Here is a 20,497-nt window from a genome sequence, read left to right as displayed (position 1 = left end):
ACCTGAAATCTAGCACTTAAGAAATGAGCATCAATTCACCTTATTTCCTCACGAGAACTACCTCCCTCACTTCTCCCCGAGGCTCCCCAACCCCCATCCTCAGCCCTACCCTGAGTCACTGACCTTCGTGGGCCATGTTTGTCCCCCTCCATCCAGTACTGGGAAGAGAAGGAGCAGACTCTGCTCCAGTTCCAGAAAACCAAGGTGGACTGTGAAATCTACAAGGAGAAGATGAACGCCCTGCAGAGCCAAGTGGTCGAGCTGCAGAAGGAGCGAGACCAGGTACCCGGGAGGAGTGAGGGGCCAGCCTGGGTGCCAGGCTGAGGGGCTCTGAGGACCGAAGGTACAGTCCTTGAGGAGTCTCAGGAGGGTCGGGAAGGCCACTCTGGGTGTGGCTTATTGCTGGCCAGCCAGGTCACCTGACCTCAGTGGCAGCAGGTTCCAGACTCGGGGTCTCTCTCCTTGGTCCCCAAGATGTTTCTCAACTCCCCGCCACTGTTACCGGTTGCCATGCCTGCTGTACATCATCTTCCCTCCTTTCATTTCTAGCAGGAGGTGTTTGTGTGCACCTCCTTATTGACTGTTACTGAAACTGTTCACTTTTACATGAATCATAAATGGTGGTAAGCCACAGAACGAGCTGTGTGTGTTGCACACCAGGGGAGTCCAGGGTAAACACAGGCCAGAAACAGGGGCTTTCTCTGGCTGGACTCCTGCGACACAGCCTCTTTATCCTCTGGACATCGATCCTTCCTGTCTTCCATCTCGGCTCCCAGGCCTACTCGGCGAGGGATGGAGCCCAGATGGAGATTTCTCAGAACCTGACTGAGAAGGACGCCCTCCGCAGGAAGGTGTTTGAGCTGATGGACCAGGTCTGTGAGCTGCGCCAGCAGGTCCAGCGGCTGCAGGTGCAGGCCGAGTCATCAGCGGGGGTGAGTGCTGCCGGGGGGAGGATGCAGGGTTTCGGGGCAGACCCAAGCCAGCCACATGGGCCCACTGGCACCACCGGATTCAGCTCTGTCCACAGTGCTGGCTCCTGTGAGGTGTAGTGTGATCAAAGGTTGACGGTATCCAGTGGAGCAGGCTGAGTCTGCTTCTGCATCTCTTTTTAAGCTAATACTATGCAAGTCATAGAAGGGTTAGCTTGGTGGAAGGTTCTGGAACCTGGAATGTGCGGCACTCAATGAAGAAAGCAAGCATAGGAAGCTGTGCAGGTGGTCACTTGGTCTAGTGGGTGATGTCTTCCTGGGATGCTTGAAAGTAAACTACCTGAGAGCTGAGTGATAGAAACGAAGGAAGCTCCATTCTCAAAAAACTAAAATTACTGTAAAACCTTTAATTACGGTCTTGCCAGCAGCTCCAGCTCCAGACACCCTGCTGGGTGGGTGAGACTCTTCAGAGGCGCCCAGGGACACCTGGGAAGCACAGCCAGACCCGACCCTCCCTAAGCAGGGGTCCCAGCCATTCTTCCCTCCCCCACTTGCCACATCAAACATGTTAAAATATATATACATATGCATGGAAAAGAGACTGAAGAATAGATAACAAACTGCTTGCTGCTCTATTTCTGAGTGTGGGAGGATGGGTCAATTTTACTTTCTTCTCTAATTGGCCTATTCCTCCCCACCAATATTCTTTGTGGACTATGTATAGATATACATATAGTATCTAATATTTGTATAACCAGGAGAGAATAACATGTATTATCCAAAGGGGATAAAATGCAGTCACCAAGCTGGTTGCTGCATGTCCCATTGGTGGTCAGCTCCCACAGTGCCAGGTGTCCCAGGCTGGGAGAAGGGGACATAAATGTTTTGCCTTGAAGCCAAGGAAAGGAAACCACTCAGGAAGCTGGAGATACAGGGGTTGTGACTCGGTAGAAACTCTAAGAGCAACCTAGGATATTCCCTGAATTAACCAGCCTGTCTGGGTCTTTGGCAGCCCAAGCAGGAGGTGGGGGCCAGGGAGCCCTGTCCGAAGGGGAAGCAGCGGCTGGTGCGTATGTTTGCCCTCTGCCCACGGGATGACAGCGACGGCAGCTCCTCTGAGGTATGGCCAGTGTCTCTGTCACTGCTGGGGCTGGACCAGACCTCGCCTATCAGGACAGAAGAGGGTCTGGCACATAGGAGATGCTTAAAGATGCTAAAGAAAGGCTTATCAAGTGAACGGGGGAGCTACACCTGGATCTGCACATTTCGCGTGCATCCTCCAGTTCCACGCTCTGCATCTTGCATGTTTCCACCCTGTCAGCATGTGACCCTCACTAGCCAGTAACTTAGCCTCTCTGGCCTCGGTCGCTTTATATGTAAAGTGGGACAGTGTGTGTTCTCAGATGCTCAGTCACATCTGACTCTTTGTGACCCCCACGGATTGTAGCCCACCAGACCCCTCTGTCTATGGGATTCTCCAGGCAAGAATACTGGAATGGGTTGCCATTTCCTTCTCCAGGGCATCTTCCCGACTCAGGGATCAAACCTGTATCTCTTATGTCTCCTGCATTGGCAGGCAAATTACTTACCACTAGCACCACCTGGGACACCCCAAAGTGGGACAATGCTACCCACCAGATAGATTTATCATTAAGAACTAAGTGATACAGGTGACTTCCTTGTTGGTCCAGTGGTTAAGATTCTGCACTTCCATTGCGGGGGGCGTGGACTCAATCCCTAGTCAGGGACTAAAATCCCATATGTGGAAGGGAACTTAAAAAACAAAGAACTAAGCAACATAAAATCTAGAAGTAGCTAATAGAGTACCCAACACATAGTAGGTGCTCAATTAATGTGGCTTGGCTCTTTGCTCCTCCTTCCCCTCCTCTTCCTCCTCTACCCTGTCAGTGGGAGGCTGTGGCTTATTATCATTACACTCTACACAGTAGAGGCAACAGGGATAGTGTCCTAGGGGATCCCCATTAGAGCCCCATGGTGACTTCTGCTGTGTCCTCCCCCAGTCTCAGCTCTGGTCTGACCTGAGTGCCACGTCCAGCCGAGAGTTGGTGGACAGCTTCCGCTCCAGCAGCCCTGCGCCTCCCAGCCAGCAATCCCTGTGCAAGCGGGCCACAGAGGACTTCTGGGAAGACCCCTGGTCTTCCAGGTAGAGTGGGGCTATGGACAGGATCAGGTGGCTCCAACTGCCCGTAGCCCCCTGGGACACTGACTTCCATCTTCTTATGCTTTGCAGTGGCTGCCCAGAAATCCTGGAGGTGGACCAGGGAGGCTCCCTGGGTGCTAAGAAGAGCAATGCAGACTTGGATTTTGAGATTGTAGACCAGGCAGGTGAGTGTACCCCCAAACCTCTGCAGCCACCACACCACCCCTGGCTGGGCTGGCAGAGCCAGGAAGAAGACAGGGATCTTCAGGGAGGCAGGTGAGACACCCCAGGGGAGGGGCAGAGAGGAGTGGACCTGACTACTGCCCTGACCTGAGCTCTGGGAACATCCAGACAGCCTGGCAGTTCAAACCAGTGTCCAGATGTGCTGTGTTTACTGAGTCTCCTTTTGTTTTCACTTGGAGGCTAAAGGAGTTGCGTTCACCTCCACGTCCAGCTCAACATAAAGTTCAGATAGCTCCAGACATACACGTCCTCTCTCTGTCCCAAGGACACTTGGGCCTCCCAGTGATACCAAAGGGCAACTGGCTTCCATCCTCACTGCTCCTTGCTGAGGCACCTGCTGGGAACATTTCTGCCGCATGCTGGCACCTGAGACATTCCCATTTCTCCTGTGGCTTATTCCCCATATTTGTCACTTAACTGGTCCTGTCTCCTTCTCAAGGCACAGGCCCCTCACGGGCCTTGCCCCCAACCTTGGGCCTTGCACAGAGCAGGAGCTTAGCATCTTGTCTGAATTTCACCTTACAGCCACCAGGGAGTGCGTGTATCCCCACGCTGTCGCCTGGCAGCCCCTTCAGGACTGATGGCCTCAGGCTTTCTGTGGGTCACATGACCAGAAACCTTGCCTCTTACAAATTCATTGCCATTTTTATTTATAACGGAGGCTCCACCCCAGATATAACCAACCTGGATGTGAGATCACAAACAGGATGAGTCAATGCTCTTTTTTTTTCCTTTTGTCATGATTGTGCATCAAGTCCTTGTTTATTTACTTTTGACCTCAAATACATTGGGAGTGTATAATTTCACTTGGCTTTGAATGTGAGCACGAGTGTATGTTTATCTGTGAGCTGGGCACAGGCTGCCTGCAACTGGTGACCACTAGCTGTCTGAGAGCCCTCTGGTTCTCTGAGCAGCTCAGGAGGCGAGAAGGGCAACCTTACCTGCAGGGAGGCTGACACCTGGGCTGGGGGCAGCCCATCTGCCTCACAGGCTACATATTAAAATATAGGCCTTGGGGAGACTCTGAGGACATCTAGCCTTGCAGATTGCCAACTCAGAGTCCTGCTGTGGCCAGCTGAGCAGCAGGGTGACCCAGGAGTCAGGAGGCAGCCGATGACCAATGCCAGCGGTGGCTACCACACAGAAATACAGGCCCAGAGTTATGCCAGATTTGATTTCTCAAGTGAAGACAGAAATCCAGATTCCAGATTCCCTATTTTGTAAAATGCTAGCAACTCAAATACTGCAAAAGGACACAATGTAGATTAAACCCTGACAAATGCATCTCCCCACCAGCCTCCCCTATTTTAGCAGTGAATCAAGGTTCTGGGCATCAAGGAAAGGAGGGGCAAGAGAAGGTTCAGCCTCAGCAAAACACAGAACAAGTAGGAAGGGTGCCTGCGGCAGGGGCGGGGGTGACACTGAGGTTACACGGGTGAGCCAAAACTCCTTCAGAAGTGGGGTGACCTTGAGGGCTGGCCCAGCTCCATACCTGAGCCCCTGGCTTCCTCCTAGACCTCCCTGAATCTGAGAACAGCCTGCAGCCGTCTTCTGGGGACCTCTATCTCTCCACCAGGTGAGCAGAGGGCTGGGGCCAGCAGGTGGCAGAGCAGAGTGAGGACTGTGTCCTCACTGTCAGCCTGTTTGAGGCCTGGGAAGAATTCCAGAATGCTGGGACTAGAGGGGACCCAGGGGGAGACCCAAGCTTCTGCTCTAGGATGCCTGAGCTCCGGCGCCTCCCTTCCTGCAGCTGCTTCCCAGTGAGGCGGAGGCCAGCCCGCAAGATCCTGAGCCAGGTCACTGTGCTGGCCTTCCAGGGGAATGCGCTGCTGGAGCAGATAAGCGTTATTGGCGGGAACCTCACGGGCATCTTCATTCATCGGGTCACCCCGGGCTCTGCGGCAGATGAGATGGCTTTGCGCCCCGGCACCCAGATTGTCATGGTGAGTGTGGCGCCAGCCCCTCAAGCCCCTAGCATCCTCTTGAGGGTGGGGTCAGCACGAGAGGCAGGTAACCTAGGCAGCCATGGATTCAACTTGACAAAAATGGATTATTGGATTGGTCCATGCTCTTTTCTTGGGCTAACATAAAACAGAGTAACACAATGATTAGAGAGTCCTGGTGACTCTCATCAAAACCCTGCGCCCTTCTCCACCCTGACATCCTTGAACTCGAGGGTGACCTACAAGCTGTTGAAGGCTGGACTATGCACCAGCTGAGCGAGCTTTGGGGATGAAGCAATCTTGGCCCAGGAATCTTCTGATAGAGATTATGTAAGATTCTGATGTGGGGTTTTTTTTTTTTAATAATCTTACTGTCACTTCATGTGTATGTGTTAAAATACACATAATGAAATTCTCCATTTTAACCTTGGGGACATAAAAAAAATTTTTTTACTATAAAATATCCATTAAACTGCAGAAAACAAAAATGTACAACCTAATTATTATTAAGTGAACTGATGGACAGGGAGGTCACTTTGATGTTACCTAAAAGCATCACTGATTCAATAGACATGAACTTGGGCAAACTCCAGAAGATGGTGAGGGATAGCAAAGCCCAGCGTGCTATAGTTCATGGGGTCACAAAGAGTCAGACACGACTTGGTGACTGAACAGCAGCAACAACAAAAGCAGAATTATTAAGCATCAGGCCTTTTAAGATTAGCAGGAAATTTGAAAAACAGGCATCACCAATTCCTTCCAGGGTAGGGGGTTATAGGGGGTGGCTGTAGGGCTGAGACGGGGAGGGAGGGGCTGTACCCTCAATCAGGATTTCATGGACCCTACTGCTTCTCCCCACTGTCCATGGGCTGAGCTGAGCTCTCCTGTCTCGAATGATCACACACAGAGCTCCTGACGTAAGCATCAGCCCACCCAACACAAAAGCCCTTCATCACACTTCTAACAGTCCTGGTGAGATTCTCAATTGTCAGCTCACATTGTGGTTAAAGCAACAGAGCCCCTTTATGAGACAGTCCTTATACTTGAATGGGGCCAATTCCGTTCTAACAGCATTAAAAACATCTCTGTTTTTCTCATTATAAACATATCTACTCTCCTAAACCAACACAACACTGGGAACAAATGAGTGGATAAGAGCCCTGTGGATTTCACAGCTGGGGAAGGAGTGACCTGAGGGGTGCCCTGGCATCTGGTGGGTGGAAGTCAGAGAAGGTGCAAAACATCCTGCGAGGTCCAGGATGGCCCCAAATGGCAATAGTCCCAAGCTGAGGACTCTGCTCCAGAATGCTCTAGAATGGAGCATGTTGGAGAGCAGAAACTAGGCGCCCAGTGGCGATCTAAGTACCTGATCCAGGGTGGGAGTGTGTGTAGCCTGGAGACCCTGCATCAAGTTGTCCTGATACACAGGACACAGGTCTCTGATGGGGGCGGATGGGTGTCTGGGAAGCAGTGAGTCTCCTGCAGGGCACATGCCTGCACTCAGACCGCAGCTGCAGAAGCCTGGTCAACAGCAACAACCCTCATGATCTTCCATCAGGTGGATTACGAGGCAACCGAGCCCTCGTCCAAGGCCGTCCTGGAAGGCATGACCCTGGAGCGGGCCATCGGACTTCTCCAGAGGGTGAATGGCTTCTGCTGTCTGTCAGTGAAGGTCAACATGGAGGGTACACACTCCCCTATCCTCTCCACCCTCCCCCAGAGGCCTCCGATGCCAACCCTCCCAGCCCACTGCAGAGCCAGGCTGCACCCCAAGTCCACAGTGGCCCCCAAAGCAGAACTGTCCTCACGGGGCATCATGGCTCTGGGCTTACCTGTTCCCATGTCCTCTTTGATCAGGTTATAAGAAGCTAGTCCAGGACCTACAGGCCAAAGTGGCCACATCAGGGGACTCCTTCTACATCCGGGTCAATCTGGTCCTGGAGGGGCGGGCGGAGGGAGAGCTTCAGGTGCACTGCAACGACATCCTGCACGTCACAGACACCCTGTTCCAGGGCAGCAGCTGCTGGCACGCCCACCGTGTTGGCCCCTATAGCACCAAGGGCACCAAGCATGGCACCATCCCCAACTACACCCGGTGAGCAGTCGTCCTGGCCTCCCACACCCGAGAGAGAGCCCGGGGATGTGCCCGGGGGAAGGGAGGGGACACTGCCTGGCCTTGCTTAGCCAGGAGGTCCCCTCCTGCCCTAGAGAAACAGCCTTCCCGAGGCTCCCTTCACTGCCCAGGGATATGGGGTGGGGCACCTCCAAGAAGTGGAATCTCCAATGTGCAACCCACCAGGTTCGCTGCTTAGATGGGCTTCCTTTGTGAAAAGGGATGGACCTGAGTCCTAGAGCATTCTAGGGTATGTGGGACCAGTTTCTCATCCTCAGCACTATGGACGTTTGGGACTGGCTCATCATTTGTCGTGGGGGGCTGTCCTGGGCACTTTGGAATGCGAGCAGCATCTCAGCCTCCACCCACTGGATGCCAGTAGTACCCCAGCGCCCCCCCACCCCGCCCCTTGTGCTGACAACCTAAAATCTCTCCAGACATTGCCAGTGTCCCCTAGGGGAAGGTGACCCATCGTGCAGTGTGTCCAGGACTGTCGGAAAGCCCAATGTCCTGGGGAACTCCCTCAGTCCCGGGCCAACTGGGACAGCCAGTCACCCTCCCTGGGAGCAACAGTTCCCCTGCTCAGAATCATGTTCTATAGTAGATCAACCATAAGGCACCAAGCATGGTGCCTCGTCTGGCTCCTCTCAAGCCTCACTGCAAATTCTGCCACCTGGAGATCAGACTCAGCGGATGCAGGAAGAGGCCTCAGACTCTGCATTTCCAGGCCCTCTCTGGGTGATGCCAGGCTGAAATCCTCAGGCCACACTGGGACTAGTGAGGTCGTGGAATGGTGGCCTCCACCCCTCTCAGACTGTGTTGCCTGGACCCTCCCTCAGAACAATTCAATTAGCATCTCCAGTGGGTGGCTGGGGCTCTGCAGGTGTTTAAGAACCTCAGGGGACTACAGGGCTGCTGGGGTGAATGACCGTGGTGGGGGCAGTGGGGATGTCCCAGAGCACTGCGCAGGGGCCCACCTCTCCCGTCCAGCCCTCCCTGCAGCTGGGCTGGGGTCGTTCTCCTCCACACAGGGCTCAGCAGCTGCTCATCACCCTCCTCCAGGACATGGCTCATCAGAGCACCGTGACCCGCAAGGTGAGGTGGGGAGCTCACCCTGTCAGTCCAGGTCCTAGACATGGAGTCCCCCTCTGGTGGGCTCTGCCTCTCCCCCGACTGGCCTTCCTTCTCTCCCAACTCACATCATCCTGAGGGAGGGGCAAAATCACAGCCCTACCTGGGGTGGGCTGGAAAACTGTGGGCACTTCCTGAGGGAGAGTGGAGAGTGGAGGCTGCTGACCTGAGGTGGGCTGACCTGGTGTGTCCCTTCCCCGCCGTCCAAACCTTCACTTGGGTCTGCATACCACCCAGCCTGCAAGATCTATTGTGTGCAGATATATCATGTATGCTCCCTGCCTCTTGGTCCCAGGTCACCTCATTTGCCTGCCATGTGCACCCCACTTATTCCCCACTGAGGCTGGGCACCATTAGGTTGCCCTGACATAGAACACTCAGCTGCCCCTGAGCAAGGCACTAGGGCAGCCCCCGGGATCATGGCAGGGCTAGGCTGGGGGACCCTACTCTTCCTTCCTGCCTCCCACTTCCTGCCTTCCCTAGGGAGGGCTCAGCCTGAGGACCCTCTTTGGACACCTCTCATCTCCCATTCCCTGCCATGGAGCCTGGGCCTCCTGACTGTTCAGTGGGCACAGCCTGGGGCCAGAGATCACCCTGAATTTGGGGGGGTAGGCCCTCAGTGCTGTATGATGTTCCTTCTCCCTCATCCAGCAGCCTTCTGGGGGAGCCCAGAAGTTGGTCCGCATTATCAGTATGGACAGAACCAAGGCCAGCCCTCTGTGGTCAAGCTTTGAGGGGAGCCAGTCGGACCCGAGCCGGGTAGAAGGTGAGGTGGGTGGAGCTGGTGGAGGGGTCTTCAGGGAGGGTGGTTGGGCAACTTGGTCAGGATAACATCAATCATCTAGGCCAGAATCTGTTTTAAGAAACATAATTGATGTCTATGTGCCCTTCTGGAAAGCAGTTGTTATACACTCTTAGTGAACTTTAACTGACATTCCTACTTCTGTAACCTACCCCAATAAGATGGTCCGAAGCCACTGGTACAGTCATCTGGACAGTAGTCCTTCTAGAATAGTAAAGTCTAAACACTCTCCAAATGCCCCAACACTCCACAAACCAGTGGGCCCTCAGACGGCTGCCGTTTTTAAAAGCCCCAGGGAATATAGCGGCTGGGGTGGGGAGTAGTGGCTGTGACAGAGGCCAGCACAGCACAGACCCCTGCGCAGGTAAAACCGTGTGAAGAGATAAGCAGAAGTGAATTTAGAGAAAGGTAAACTGTTTTGAGTTTATTTTCTTGCAAAGTGCTTTGAGTGCCTGTGTCCTTAGAAACTTCAGTCATGTCTGACTCTTTGTGACTCTCTGGCCCCCAGGCTCCTCTGTCCATGGGATTCTCCAGGCAAGAAAACTGGAGTGGGTTGCCATGCCTTCTTCCAGGGGATCCTCCCAACCCAACCCACATCTAATATTACCGAAATGACAAGGAGAGGAGGGAGGGAGGGAGGGAGGGAAGGCCTGGGATCATGTGTCCCTGAGGATGAGGCTAAGAAAGAAGACACAGGAAGCTTCCAGACTGGAAGGATAAACTCAGGTTTTCTATCCTCCCTGCGAAACAAACGGGGAAAAGAGTTTAAGCTGCAGCCTATAAAGGTGATCCTAGAGAAGCAGGACATCTAATCAGCAAGTGCAAAGAAACCAGCCCAGGCAGGTGTGCAGGCCACGGTGCATCGTGCAGGAGCCCCGTGTGCCCGTGTTACTGCAGGGGCCGGGCTGCAGCAGCGAGCAAAACAAACACAGGCCGTCCTGGGGGCGGGGGCGGCTGCAGCCCGGCGCCCGGCCCACTCATGGCTCCTGTCTCCCACAGACCCCTCCACCGTGTGCTTTTGGGCCGAGAGCTGCTTCACCCTGGTGCCCTACACCCTGGTGCACCCCCACAGGCCCAGCCGGCCCCGGCCCGTGCTCTTCGTGCCCAGAGTGGTCGGGAAGATCCTGATTGAGAAGCTGTGCCTCTTTCAAGGGTTTAAGAAATGCCCAGCAGGTACGCTCTCAACTGGGATTCCCACCTGACTGTCAGGTGGTGGGGCGAGGCCTTGGCAGAATGCTGTATCTACTTTCAAGGGGGTGGATGACAGAGGAGTGGCCGAAACAAAGGACCACAAACCAGGGGGCTTAAAACAGCAGAGATGTATCCTTAGTGTACTGAAGGCTGGAAGTCTGAAGTTAAGATGTCTCCACAGGCTGCCCTTTCTCCAAAGGCTGCGGTGGAGGGGATCCTTCCTGCCTATGCCTGCTCCGGTGGCTGATGGTGGCCTGTGTCTATAGCACTCTGATCTCTGCCTCCTCATCTGTGTGTCCCTCTGCCTTCACATTACTTTCTTATGAGGAGCCAGTCATTAAATTTCAGACCACCCTGCTCCAGTACAACTTCCTCTTAACTAACAGCATGTGCAAAGATCTTATTTCCAAATAAGGTGAAAATCTGAGGTTTCAGATGAACATGGATTTGGGACGGGGGAGGGGTGGGGCAAAGCGCAGCTCTGCTGGCAGCTAGTTTTGTACTTCATGGAGTCATACAACCAAAGGGCTCCATCCACCTGCCCAAAGCCACTCAATTTAGAGCCATGGAGATGAACTGGCCAGTGGGAATCCTGGGTCCCAGTGGCCCTGCTCTGCAGGAAAGGTGGCTCAGCTGGCTGGAGGGCAGGAGTTAGCTCCTTGGCACTTTCTTCTGTCCACCATTCCTGGCTGGTGGCTGCCCCAGAGAGTCAGGCTACAACGTAGGGGTGAACAGGGCCCTGTCCTTCTCTCCTGGAGTTCACAGAGGGGACAGCGGGGAGCAAGTGTGGTCCACACAGTTCCTCCAGTGAACACCTGCTGCGTGTCAGGCTCTGTGCAGAGGGTTACAGGCCCTGGGGGTCTAGTCTGCGCCTCTGGAGACAAACACCTAAACACGTGGCAGGCTGACTTGTCTAAGCTCCACCAGTGGCCCAGAGAGGAATTCTTTGGAGAGAGGTAGGGGTAAGGGTGGGGATGAGAGACAGGAGTTTGTGAGCAGAACAAGGCAGTCCAGGATGAGAAGCAGAATGTGCAAAGTACTGAGGTAGGATGGGGAGGAGGCGGTGGGTGCCTGAAGTGCCGTGGGCTAGGGGATGGGATCAGGCCTGATCTTTGAATGCCTGTTTTGAAAGCAGACTAGAAGACAGATTGGAGAAGCTAAAGACCACTGGAACCCTTGGGGCCAGAGGTGGTACAGCAAAGCCACAGTAGGGAAGAGAGGGTAGTCCCAAGAGCTGTCTGGAAGGTCTGGTGGAGCTCTGGAGGGTGGAAGCTAGCAGGATGGCACGTGCGGTTCTCACTTGGGAGAGTGGGTGCTATTCAGGAAGAAGGGAAAAGTAGGGCTGTGTTCTAACATGTTTATACAGGGCAGGAATTCTCAGCCTGGGCATGACATTTGGGGTCCTTCTCTGTTGTGGGCTGTCCTGTGCATCGCAGATGGGTAACATACCTGGGCCTCAACCCATTTAATGCCAGGAGCAGAGCCCCTCCCCCAAAGCTGTGGCAGTCAGAAATGTCTCCAGACATTGCCAAGTGTTCCTTGGGGGCAAAATTGCCCCTGGTTGAGAACCACTGATTTAAGGGCTTAAAGGGATTTCTGGGTGTAAGAAGCTGCATATGTAAATTTGGGGCTCTGGAAGTGATGGGAGAGGGGGTTTATCTACATCTGTCCATCCTTCCTTCTTTCCCTCCATCCATCCACCCACATCCTGGCATTGACGGGGCACCCGCTGTGTCCGAGTTCAGGGTGAATGTGCAGGGCACAGACTCCACCAAGCAGAGAGAGCAGGGTCAGGTTTATAAAGAGGAAACCCTAGCAAGAGCTTCCCCTAGAGCTCACAGGGGTCTGCAGGGGTGGGGGGTGTTCAGCACAGGCTCTTGAGGGAGCAGCTGGGTGTGTGACATCCCCATCAACTGTCACCTTCAGAGTACTTGAGCCAGGAGGAGTATGACACCTCCAGCCAGAGAGGGGACATCATCCAGGAAAGAGAGGCATCCGGTGGCCTCTACTGTGTCACCCGCAGAGCAGTCGAGTCCCTCATGGGAAAGGTAAGGCGTGGGGTGGGGGCTGGGAGGAACTCCATCTCCAGAGGAGGGTTGGGGGAGAAGGCAGGAAGGGCCAACCTCCAGGGCCCCCGGGAGCACCCAGGATTGGTGCTTAGCTCATCTCTGGCTCCATCACAGAAAGATCAAACCCTGTTTCTGCCATGTGGGGTCCACATGACCTTGAGCAAGACTTAAATTCCCTGAATCTGTTTCCTTGACACAGGAGATGTTTAATAAACATTTGTTAAATGAATGAACAAAATGGAGATAACACTCCATGTTTTAAGGTTCAGACAAATATATGAAAATCTGAGAATGATAACATTTTCTGTTGATACAAAGCAATTAAGAACAGCTGTGAGCCAGAGACACAATGGCCCCGTCTCCTTCTAACCCCCAAAGAGGCTGATGGAGCCACCGACTCCTAGGGTTTGAGCTCCACACAAAGCCTCCCGCAATCCCAGTGGCCTCTGATTTCTAGATCAGAGGTGAAAAGTCAAACGGATGGAAACTTTTAAAACTGTACAGCAAGCACGTTCAAGTACAAAGGGGCATCCCCAAATTCTTTCCCCATCTCCTTTGCAAACTTCAGTCCTGCCTGTATGCTTCTCTCCATGTTTCCCCTGAGTGTGGGCTCCCCTCGTGTACTCTGAGGCTGAGGCTCACTTCTCTCCCCACGCCCCCCAGAACACCCACGCCCTCCTGGACATCCAGCTGGACAGTGTCTGTGTCCTGCACAGGATGGAGATCTTCCCCATCATTATCCATGTCTCCATCAGTGAGAAGGTGGCAAAGAAATTCAAGTAGGTGCACCCCTGGGGGCTGGTGGTGGGGTTTGAACGGGTGCTGGAACTCCCCATGAGGCCCATGGTGAACATGTCCGGAGCCTGTGTCGGGGTTTCCAGGATCTCACCCTGTGCCAGCCCCCGAATGTCACAGGGGAGTTCCCCCACAACATCCAGGACAAAGGTCCTGCAGCCAGCCCCCAGGAGTAACCCAGAGGACAGTAAGGTGAGACCCTAGAGCCAGACCTTGGCTAAGGCCACATGTTTCCTAGGGTACAGTTAACAGTCCAATCATATTAGGTGAGGACAGAGACTGAAAAACACTACTTGGTTCATGACCGGGACAAACAAACCCAGACGTCCTGCTGTTCCCTTTGCAATTAGAACTGAAGTTGTAAACCAGACGACCTTCTGCTAGTGCAACATCATCTAGGGCCCCAGCTGTATTTTCTTCATGAGGCGCTGGGTTACCTCGAATCAGGCCACCCATGTCAAGGGCGTCTAGACAGCTGTTGCATCATCAGTCCATCCAGGCCCCTAGAATTCCAAGCTGGCAGCTGATTTCTGGGGCTCTGTGCTAGGAGACAGGTGCAAGACTCTCCCTAAGCCACCCTCCCATCTCCGGCCCTGGCAGGAAGGCTCTGCAGCGGCTAGGTACCGCAGAGGACCAGCTCCTGGAGGCTGCCAGGCAAGAGGAGGCTGAGCTGGATAAAGTGCCCTGTCTATATAGCAGCCTGGCCCCCGAAAGCTGGAGTGACCTGGATGCCCTGCTCGGCTGCGTCCGCCTGGCCATCGCGGATGAGCAAAGGAAGGTTGTGTGGACAGAGTAGAGGCTTTGCGGATGGCCCGTGTCATGAACAAATTCAGAAAATGAACTTTGATATATTTTACTAAAATAAAAACTTTTACAAAATGCTCAGGCCTGTGGCTTCCCTCCCATATTCCGCAGGATGGAGATGATAGGGGTAGGGAGGGTGACAGGAACTCATGCACTTGAGAGAACGCCCCTTTTCTGGGCTTTCCCAGGCAGAGCTTCTGCTCCAAGGTGGGCGGAGGCAGGGAAGGCCTGAAGCACCCCCTGAGTGCTGTCTGTGCTACAGACTTGTGTTCATCCAGGATTTACCCAGTGAATGGGGCAGTTTCATGCCTTCAGCAGTGGCATCTTCATCCTGGGACCCTCTCAAAAAGAAGGGTAAGCTCTTCCCATACAGACCCCAGGATGAAACCCGTCACTCAAGGAGCCTGCCAAGAATCAACAGTCTCACGGAAACCCAGCCCAGGGATTGGGAGCCTGACTATGGGCAAAGTGAAGGGAGAAGAAAACCCAAAGGTCCTTCAGAGGCTCCCTGTCCAGACCAGGATTGACAGATGCTGTCCCCATACTGAGTGTGGTCTGCACCCACTGCCCACCCTCATGGCACATGGAAACCCATCTCCTCTCAGGTGAGGGGCACAAGAACGTCTGTGGTTTCCAAAGAACCAAGAGGGTCTTAAGCCCCGTGTCCCAACCCCTTTTTTCCCTGCAGGTCCCCAGACCATCCTCACGTGTCACAGGCTGGGGATTCTGCAGCATCTTGGGTACCCCCCAGGAATTCATGTGCCAAGACACAGCTCAGACTCAGGACAGCGGGCCCCCTACTATAGGGGTGAGAAGGGCCTCACAGTTCGTTGTGGAGTGACCGGCACTGGGGAGCCAGCTTCTCCTCCAGCACCCCATCTGGAGCACACACCCAGGGGTCATGGGTCTCCCACTGCCACTTGACCAGCTGGGTCTGCAGCAGTTCCAGAACCTGGGCGTAGCGGGGGTCGGCAGCCAGGTTGTGGGTCTCGTGGGGGTCCTGGCTCCTATCATAGAGCTCCCAGCGCTCCCGGTAGTAGTAGTGATGCAGATCCTTATACCAGCCCGTGGGCTGGCCAGCTGTGGTGCGATTCAGCAGGTCCTGAAAGGTCGGTGAGACGTAGAAGTCCTGGTCGATGGGGAAGGGCATCTTGAAGTGGAGGTTGTGCACCAGGTGGAAGTTCTGGTGGTGCACGGAGCGCATGGGGTAGGACATGGTGACCTCGTGGTAGCTCTGGCTGCCGAAGACCGTGGTCCAGAGGGGTTCTGCCTCCAGCACTGGGAGGAGGGACCGCCCAGTGAGCTGGACAGTCTTTGTGCCAAAGATGGCATAGCTAGGATAGGGGATGGAGAACCAATCCAAGATGGTGGGTGTGAGATCTGGAAAGGAGATGGCATCTCAGCAGGGCGGGCCCACCAGGGCACTAGGTCCAGCCCCCTGGAAAGGGTGAATCCAAGCCTCTCTGGAAGCTGGTGGGCTGCCTCGCACATCAAATCACCAACAGGGAGAAGCTGCTATGGGTCAACCCGTTGCTGCTGCATCACCCTCCAGGCTATGATGCCTTCAATATAACAGGAGGCCCCAATTCGGTGATACCCAGAATTCTAAAATCCTTGAGGAAGGCCCCTAGGGAACTATTCCTGCTCTGTGTTGCAGCCCTAACACTCCCTGACCTTGGAGCCAAAGGAAGATGTGAGCCCTGAGCCATGGGGGCCCAAGAATGCTACTGCCCTGACCCCTCAAAGTGGGTTCAAGGCACATCAGAAACACCTGGAAACTTATCAGAAATGCAAATTCTTGGACACCATCCCAGACCTACTGAATCAGACTCTATGCAGTGGGATATTTGGATCCTAGCAAGCGCTCCACATGACTGATGCTCCCCAAAGGTCCAGTGGAAAAATGACAGGCGTGAAGGCAGTAAGACCCAAGCTAGAATCCAAGTTTGGTGCTTACAAGCTGTGTGACCTTGGGCTTCTTACTTTATGCCTCTGAGTCTCATTTTTGCAACTGTAGAATGGGGGTGACCACCCCTTTCTCACTGGAGTGGCAACATAAGGTAGTGGGTAAGGAGCAACATCTGGACATTGTGGTCCCACTAAACATTCACTTCCTCTCCCACCCCCACAGCCACCCCATCCCTGCTGTATGGGATGCAGAGTCTTACCTAAGAGGCTCACGTAGGCCTCACTGACCTGGCCCCAGCGTTTTGGATGCTCTGGGGACGATACCAGCATGGGCTCTGCAGTGCCTGGCCAGTACAGGTTGGTTCTGCCGCTGGGGAAGGGGATCCCATTGTCGGACGTGAAGATGACCAGGGTGTCATTCAGGACGCCTGCTCCACGCAGCTCCTGGAGCACGAGTCCAATCCCTGCAGGGTGTGGAGGGGAGAGCAGAGCTCAGACACAGATGCGCAGTCATGGGAATGTGTGCACACTCCCGCATTTCTTCATCAGGCCCTGCACCATCGATTCCTCCAGTCACCCCGCCTTCCTTCCCACCAGATCCTAAGTCAAGGATCTCGAGATGACATAATCCTAAAGTACCTAAGCTGTCCTTAAATCAAGTGATGAGTGTCTTTATATAAAGAGAAGGGACAAGGACTAAGAAGACACGGGAGGAAGACATGATAACACAGGCAGAGATCAGAGTGAAGCCGCCACAAGCCGAGGAACACCTGGGGCCACAGGAAGCTGGAGGAGGCAAGAGCTCTCCCTCAGAGGCCCCTAAGGAAACACAACCCCGCAACATTGTGACTTCTGGCTTCTGGTCTATGACGGGGGCCTGAGATGTGCCCTATCCCATCGCCTGGGCTCCCTGAACCCACCTTGGTCCATCCGGCCAACGGTGGTGTACTGAGCGGCCAGGTCAGCTCGGGCGGCTGGGGTGTCAGGGACGAAGTAAGGCACCTGGGATGGGGCAGGTGGGTGGGAAGTCAAGGTTAGAACAGATGGGTTGAGGGAGGAGACAGCGTGGTCAGTCCTTAAATTGGGGTGGGAGAGACAGGTGCCAGCCCTGCTCCCAGGGCCCGAAATCATCTTCCTTCCTGAATGGATTAATCCAGAAGATCCATGCTTCTGGGGACATCATCCATGTCTTTTCCCTTTTCTCTGCCATCCCATGGATGGAGACCTGGCTCCAATGAGTCAGAGAATCTCTTCTTATACACATGGCACCAGGGCTGCAAACCCACTGGAGGGGCACAGGTTCCCCGATTTACAAAGTGGAAGAAGAAAGGTAGTTCTTGGAAACGTGGAGAGGGGCCCTCCTACCTGCACATCCTTTGGGTTGTAGGTCTGGGGGGTCCAATCTGGAATCCGCCCCATGCCACTCTCCCCATTGCCAAACTTCTCACAGAACGCCCCGTACTGTGGCTGGGCGTGCCCGCAGCGGTGGGGGTCATGGAAGGCAACATAGAGGAAAAAAGGCCTGCAGGTGGAGGGATGGGCTTGAGCGTTGAGGTCAAGGTCAGATGGTTGACCCATCACCCTACTTCTACCCTGGGGAGCCTCATCCTTCAGAAAGGAACACCCCTCAGCTTTGCCTACTCCCCTACAACTAATAACCTGTGATCCATGCCACCTCAGGTTCCCCATGTCTCCTCTTCCTCTGACCAGATCAACTTGAGTATCTGGAATCTTCTCCCCCACCCACAGCCCAGCTGTCTGAGGACTCCAAGAATCCCAACCAAACATTCTGGGAGCCGCATCTAGTATTAACTGCCCAGAGGTCTGGCTAGGGAGCGGGACTCTCTGCGCACCTGTCACCCCGCGTCTGCAGGAATTTCCGGACCAGCAGTTTAATTCTAGTGATGTTCCGCCCGACCTGGAGGACAGAGCCATTCTCCTCCGTGTACGCAAAGTCAAATGGATACACCATCTCCGGCCCCACGTGCTTCTTCCCAATGATGCCTGGAGCCGGGGAGACAGGACTGTTCGGAGCCCCTGTGGTCTCTCATTCCCTTCTGCCCCCTTCTCTACTCCCCAGACCCTGTGTCTTGTATGGCCTCCAGGAGGGCAGCAGAGCCCTTGTTCTCATGTGCCCATACATAGCCCAGTCAGGATCTCTGGGGCAGGATGGGAAGTTGCTCTCTTGCCCCTGGGGCCACATGAAGCCCCTCACCTGTGTGAATGCCAGCTCGGCCCAGCAGCAGCGGCAGGCTCTGCACCCGGTCGAAGGAATTGAAGTGGTGGACATCCTGGTGCAGGCCGTACATTCCGTTCTGATGCTGCGAGCAGAGATGCTGTGATGCAGGATGCCACCTGGTCCTACCACCCCTCCCCTCCATGCCCCCCTGCAACGCTCCCACTCTCCCAGGCTCACCAACCTGGCCCTTCACAGGCCCCTGATTTAGCGTCCTCGGAGAGGTTTTCTCCATCTCTCACTCCCCGCCCAACAGGCCCACAGGTCCTTCCCATGGGACTTTGTATTTCCCAGGAAATACAACAGACTGGGAGGATGTACACCAAAATTAGGAGTAGCCTTTATTTTCTTCTTTTTGCATATCTATACTTTCCAATTTTTCTATCAAGACCACATACTACTGAGTGAAAGCCATCCCAGCAAGCAGTTGTATAGCATGAAAGAAATTGTCATACATGTTACAAACTCAGACTAGAGAGATACAAGAAGGTAAATCCCTGTCCTTATTCCTGCAGCCTACTGTCCAGAGGTGAGCATGGCCTACAGCTGCCTGATTAACCTTTCGGGAAGCTTCTGTGTTCAGGTCACAGTCTCCTCTTTATGCAGGCCTTCTCCTCACTGGCTCAGGCTCTCAGAAAGAAATGTACAGACCACAGCTGTGTTCCCATAAAATAATGTTGTAAGGTAACACATCAAGAGTAAGTGCCCATGTATACCTGGTTCACAGTAGCATTATTCCAACAACCAAAGGTGGAATCAACCCAAGTGTCCATTAACAGATGAATCGATAAAATATGCTCTACCACACAATGGAACATTACTCAGCCTTGAAAAGCAGTGAGTTACTGAAACGTGCCACTACTCAGGTGAAGCTTGGGGACATTATGCTGAGTGAAACCAGCCAGTCACAAAAAGGCAAATACTGTGTGATTCCACTTATGTGAGGTGCCGAGAGTAACCAAATTCACAGAGACAGAAAGTTGACTGGTGGTTGCGGCTGGTGGTGCAGTGGGAAGGAATTACTGTTTAATGGGCATAGAGTTTCAGTCTGGATGGTAAAAACGTCCTGGATGGTGGTGATGGTTACACAACAATGTTAAATGTACTTAACGCCACTGAGCTGTAGCCTTAAAACAGTTAAAACAGGAAATTTAAAAATTATATATATATATGTATCGGCTCAATAAAAATACAGTAAGTGCCTTAAATGGCAGCTTTTACTGTCACACACAAGCTCTTGGGACAATATCATGACAAGAATGAACACTGGGCTGAGCAAATACCTGCCAGGCATCTTACTATGAGCTTTACACATAGGGTGTTAACTTGGCCAATCCTATAGTAATCCCAGGAGTGAGCTATTATCATGACCCCATCTTACAGGCGAGGAGACTGAGGCTCACAGAGGTAAGTGATTGCTCACAGTCACAGAGTGGTGGAGCAGGGCTGCACTTGGACTATTTGGCTGGGGGTGAGGGAGGGAAGGTGGACAATGCCCAGGGAGACAAGGGAAGTATTCTCAGCAGCAGAGGCCTTGGGGCACTCCCTCCTCCTGCTGTCCTCACCTGGGGCAGGCCAGTGAGGAGGCTGGCGCGGCTGGGTGAGCAGCTGCTGACAGAGGTGAAGGCATTGCGGAAGACAAGACTTCGGCGGGCCAAGGCATCCAGGTGAGGGGTAGAGATGGCGCTGTTATTGTAGGCACCACTCTCAAAGCCTCCGTCGTCCGCTGAGGAAGATGGAAAACAAAGGACACAGTGGGCTGGGCTCAGAAGGAGCAGCATATGGGAGAGAGACCTGGTCCTGCTGCAGTGGCCTGGGCCAGTGATGGCTAGGCGGTTATGATACCTGGGCAGGTGTGATACCTAGCAGGTGTGATTCCCAGATGGGCATGATATTCAGCAGGCCTGTTACGTGAGTAAGAGTGCCACCAGACATGTATGAAAAGTGGGTGAACATGTTAGGAGGCAGAGAGACAACTCAGGTAGGCCTGAGATCCAGGCAGGTATGCCCGTGCAGTCCTGGGCTCTGAAGACATGCATGAGGATATGGATCCATGCGCAGGTTCTCTGCCCATGCCCCGAAGAGTGGGAGAGCTGAAGGGAGTCCCTCAGTGCAGCGCTGTTTGTGTTACAATTAGCTGAAGGGCCTGCCCAAGACCACAATGTTAATCAG

At 53.8% G+C, this 20,497-nt stretch overlaps 2 protein-coding genes across 12 annotated transcripts in view; one reads left to right on the top strand and one right to left on the bottom strand.

Annotated features, from left to right (window-relative positions):
* The window catches only part of CARD14 (caspase recruitment domain family member 14), a 39,059-nt gene extending 24,801 nt beyond the window's left edge, over positions 1-14,258 (top strand). For 6 of the 8 annotated variants that reach the window (XM_042256789.2, XM_060395804.1, XM_060395803.1 and 3 more), the window contains 15 exons: positions 157-282; positions 777-932; positions 1,942-2,049; positions 2,951-3,093; positions 3,181-3,275; positions 4,849-4,909; positions 5,084-5,276; positions 6,835-6,961; positions 7,134-7,371; positions 8,421-8,484; positions 9,172-9,286; positions 10,322-10,495; positions 12,440-12,561; positions 13,246-13,361; positions 13,978-14,258. In XM_042256789.2, the coding sequence (XP_042112723.1) occupies positions 157-282; positions 777-932; positions 1,942-2,049; positions 2,951-3,093; positions 3,181-3,275; positions 4,849-4,909; positions 5,084-5,276; positions 6,835-6,961; positions 7,134-7,371; positions 8,421-8,484; positions 9,172-9,286; positions 10,322-10,495; positions 12,440-12,561; positions 13,246-13,361; positions 13,978-14,173 (2,034 nt within the window). In that variant the 3' untranslated portion in view covers positions 14,174-14,258. The remainder of the gene's footprint in view (positions 1-156; positions 283-776; positions 933-1,941; positions 2,050-2,950; positions 3,094-3,180; positions 3,276-4,848; positions 4,910-5,083; positions 5,277-6,834; positions 6,962-7,133; positions 7,372-8,420; positions 8,485-9,171; positions 9,287-10,321; positions 10,496-12,439; positions 12,562-13,245; positions 13,362-13,977) is intronic. The other 2 variants (XM_012186475.5, XM_027974245.3) reach the window with 2 other exon arrangements.
* On the bottom strand, positions 12,768-20,005 carry SGSH (N-sulfoglucosamine sulfohydrolase). 4 transcript variants are annotated; one of them, XM_042256795.2, is made up of 8 exons: positions 19,891-20,005; positions 19,266-19,391; positions 18,305-18,410; positions 17,943-18,093; positions 17,455-17,611; positions 17,010-17,091; positions 16,350-16,553; positions 12,768-15,561 (listed from the first exon to the last, which is right to left on the bottom strand). In XM_042256795.2, the coding sequence occupies exons 3-8, from the start codon at positions 18,396-18,398 to the stop codon at positions 15,002-15,004; spliced, it is 1,248 nt and encodes a 415-aa protein (XP_042112729.1). In that variant the 5' UTR covers positions 18,399-18,410; positions 19,266-19,391; positions 19,891-20,005; the 3' UTR covers positions 12,768-15,001. The 4 variants fall into 4 exon arrangements, with proteins under 4 accessions (XP_042112729.1, XP_042112728.1, XP_042112727.1 ...); XM_042256794.2 differs by having other exon boundaries at positions 19,266-19,452; positions 19,891-20,004; XM_042256793.2 differs by lacking the exons at positions 19,266-19,391; positions 19,891-20,005 and adding an exon at positions 18,510-19,259 and having other exon boundaries at positions 18,305-18,425.
* Positions 20,006-20,497: the final 492 nt, after the last annotated feature.

Source organism: Ovis aries, chromosome 11 (assembly GCF_016772045.2).
Source record: "Ovis aries strain OAR_USU_Benz2616 breed Rambouillet chromosome 11, ARS-UI_Ramb_v3.0, whole genome shotgun sequence".
NCBI lineage: Eukaryota > Metazoa > Chordata > Mammalia > Artiodactyla > Bovidae > Ovis > Ovis aries.
This window is presented reverse-complemented; position numbering and strand designations above follow the sequence as displayed.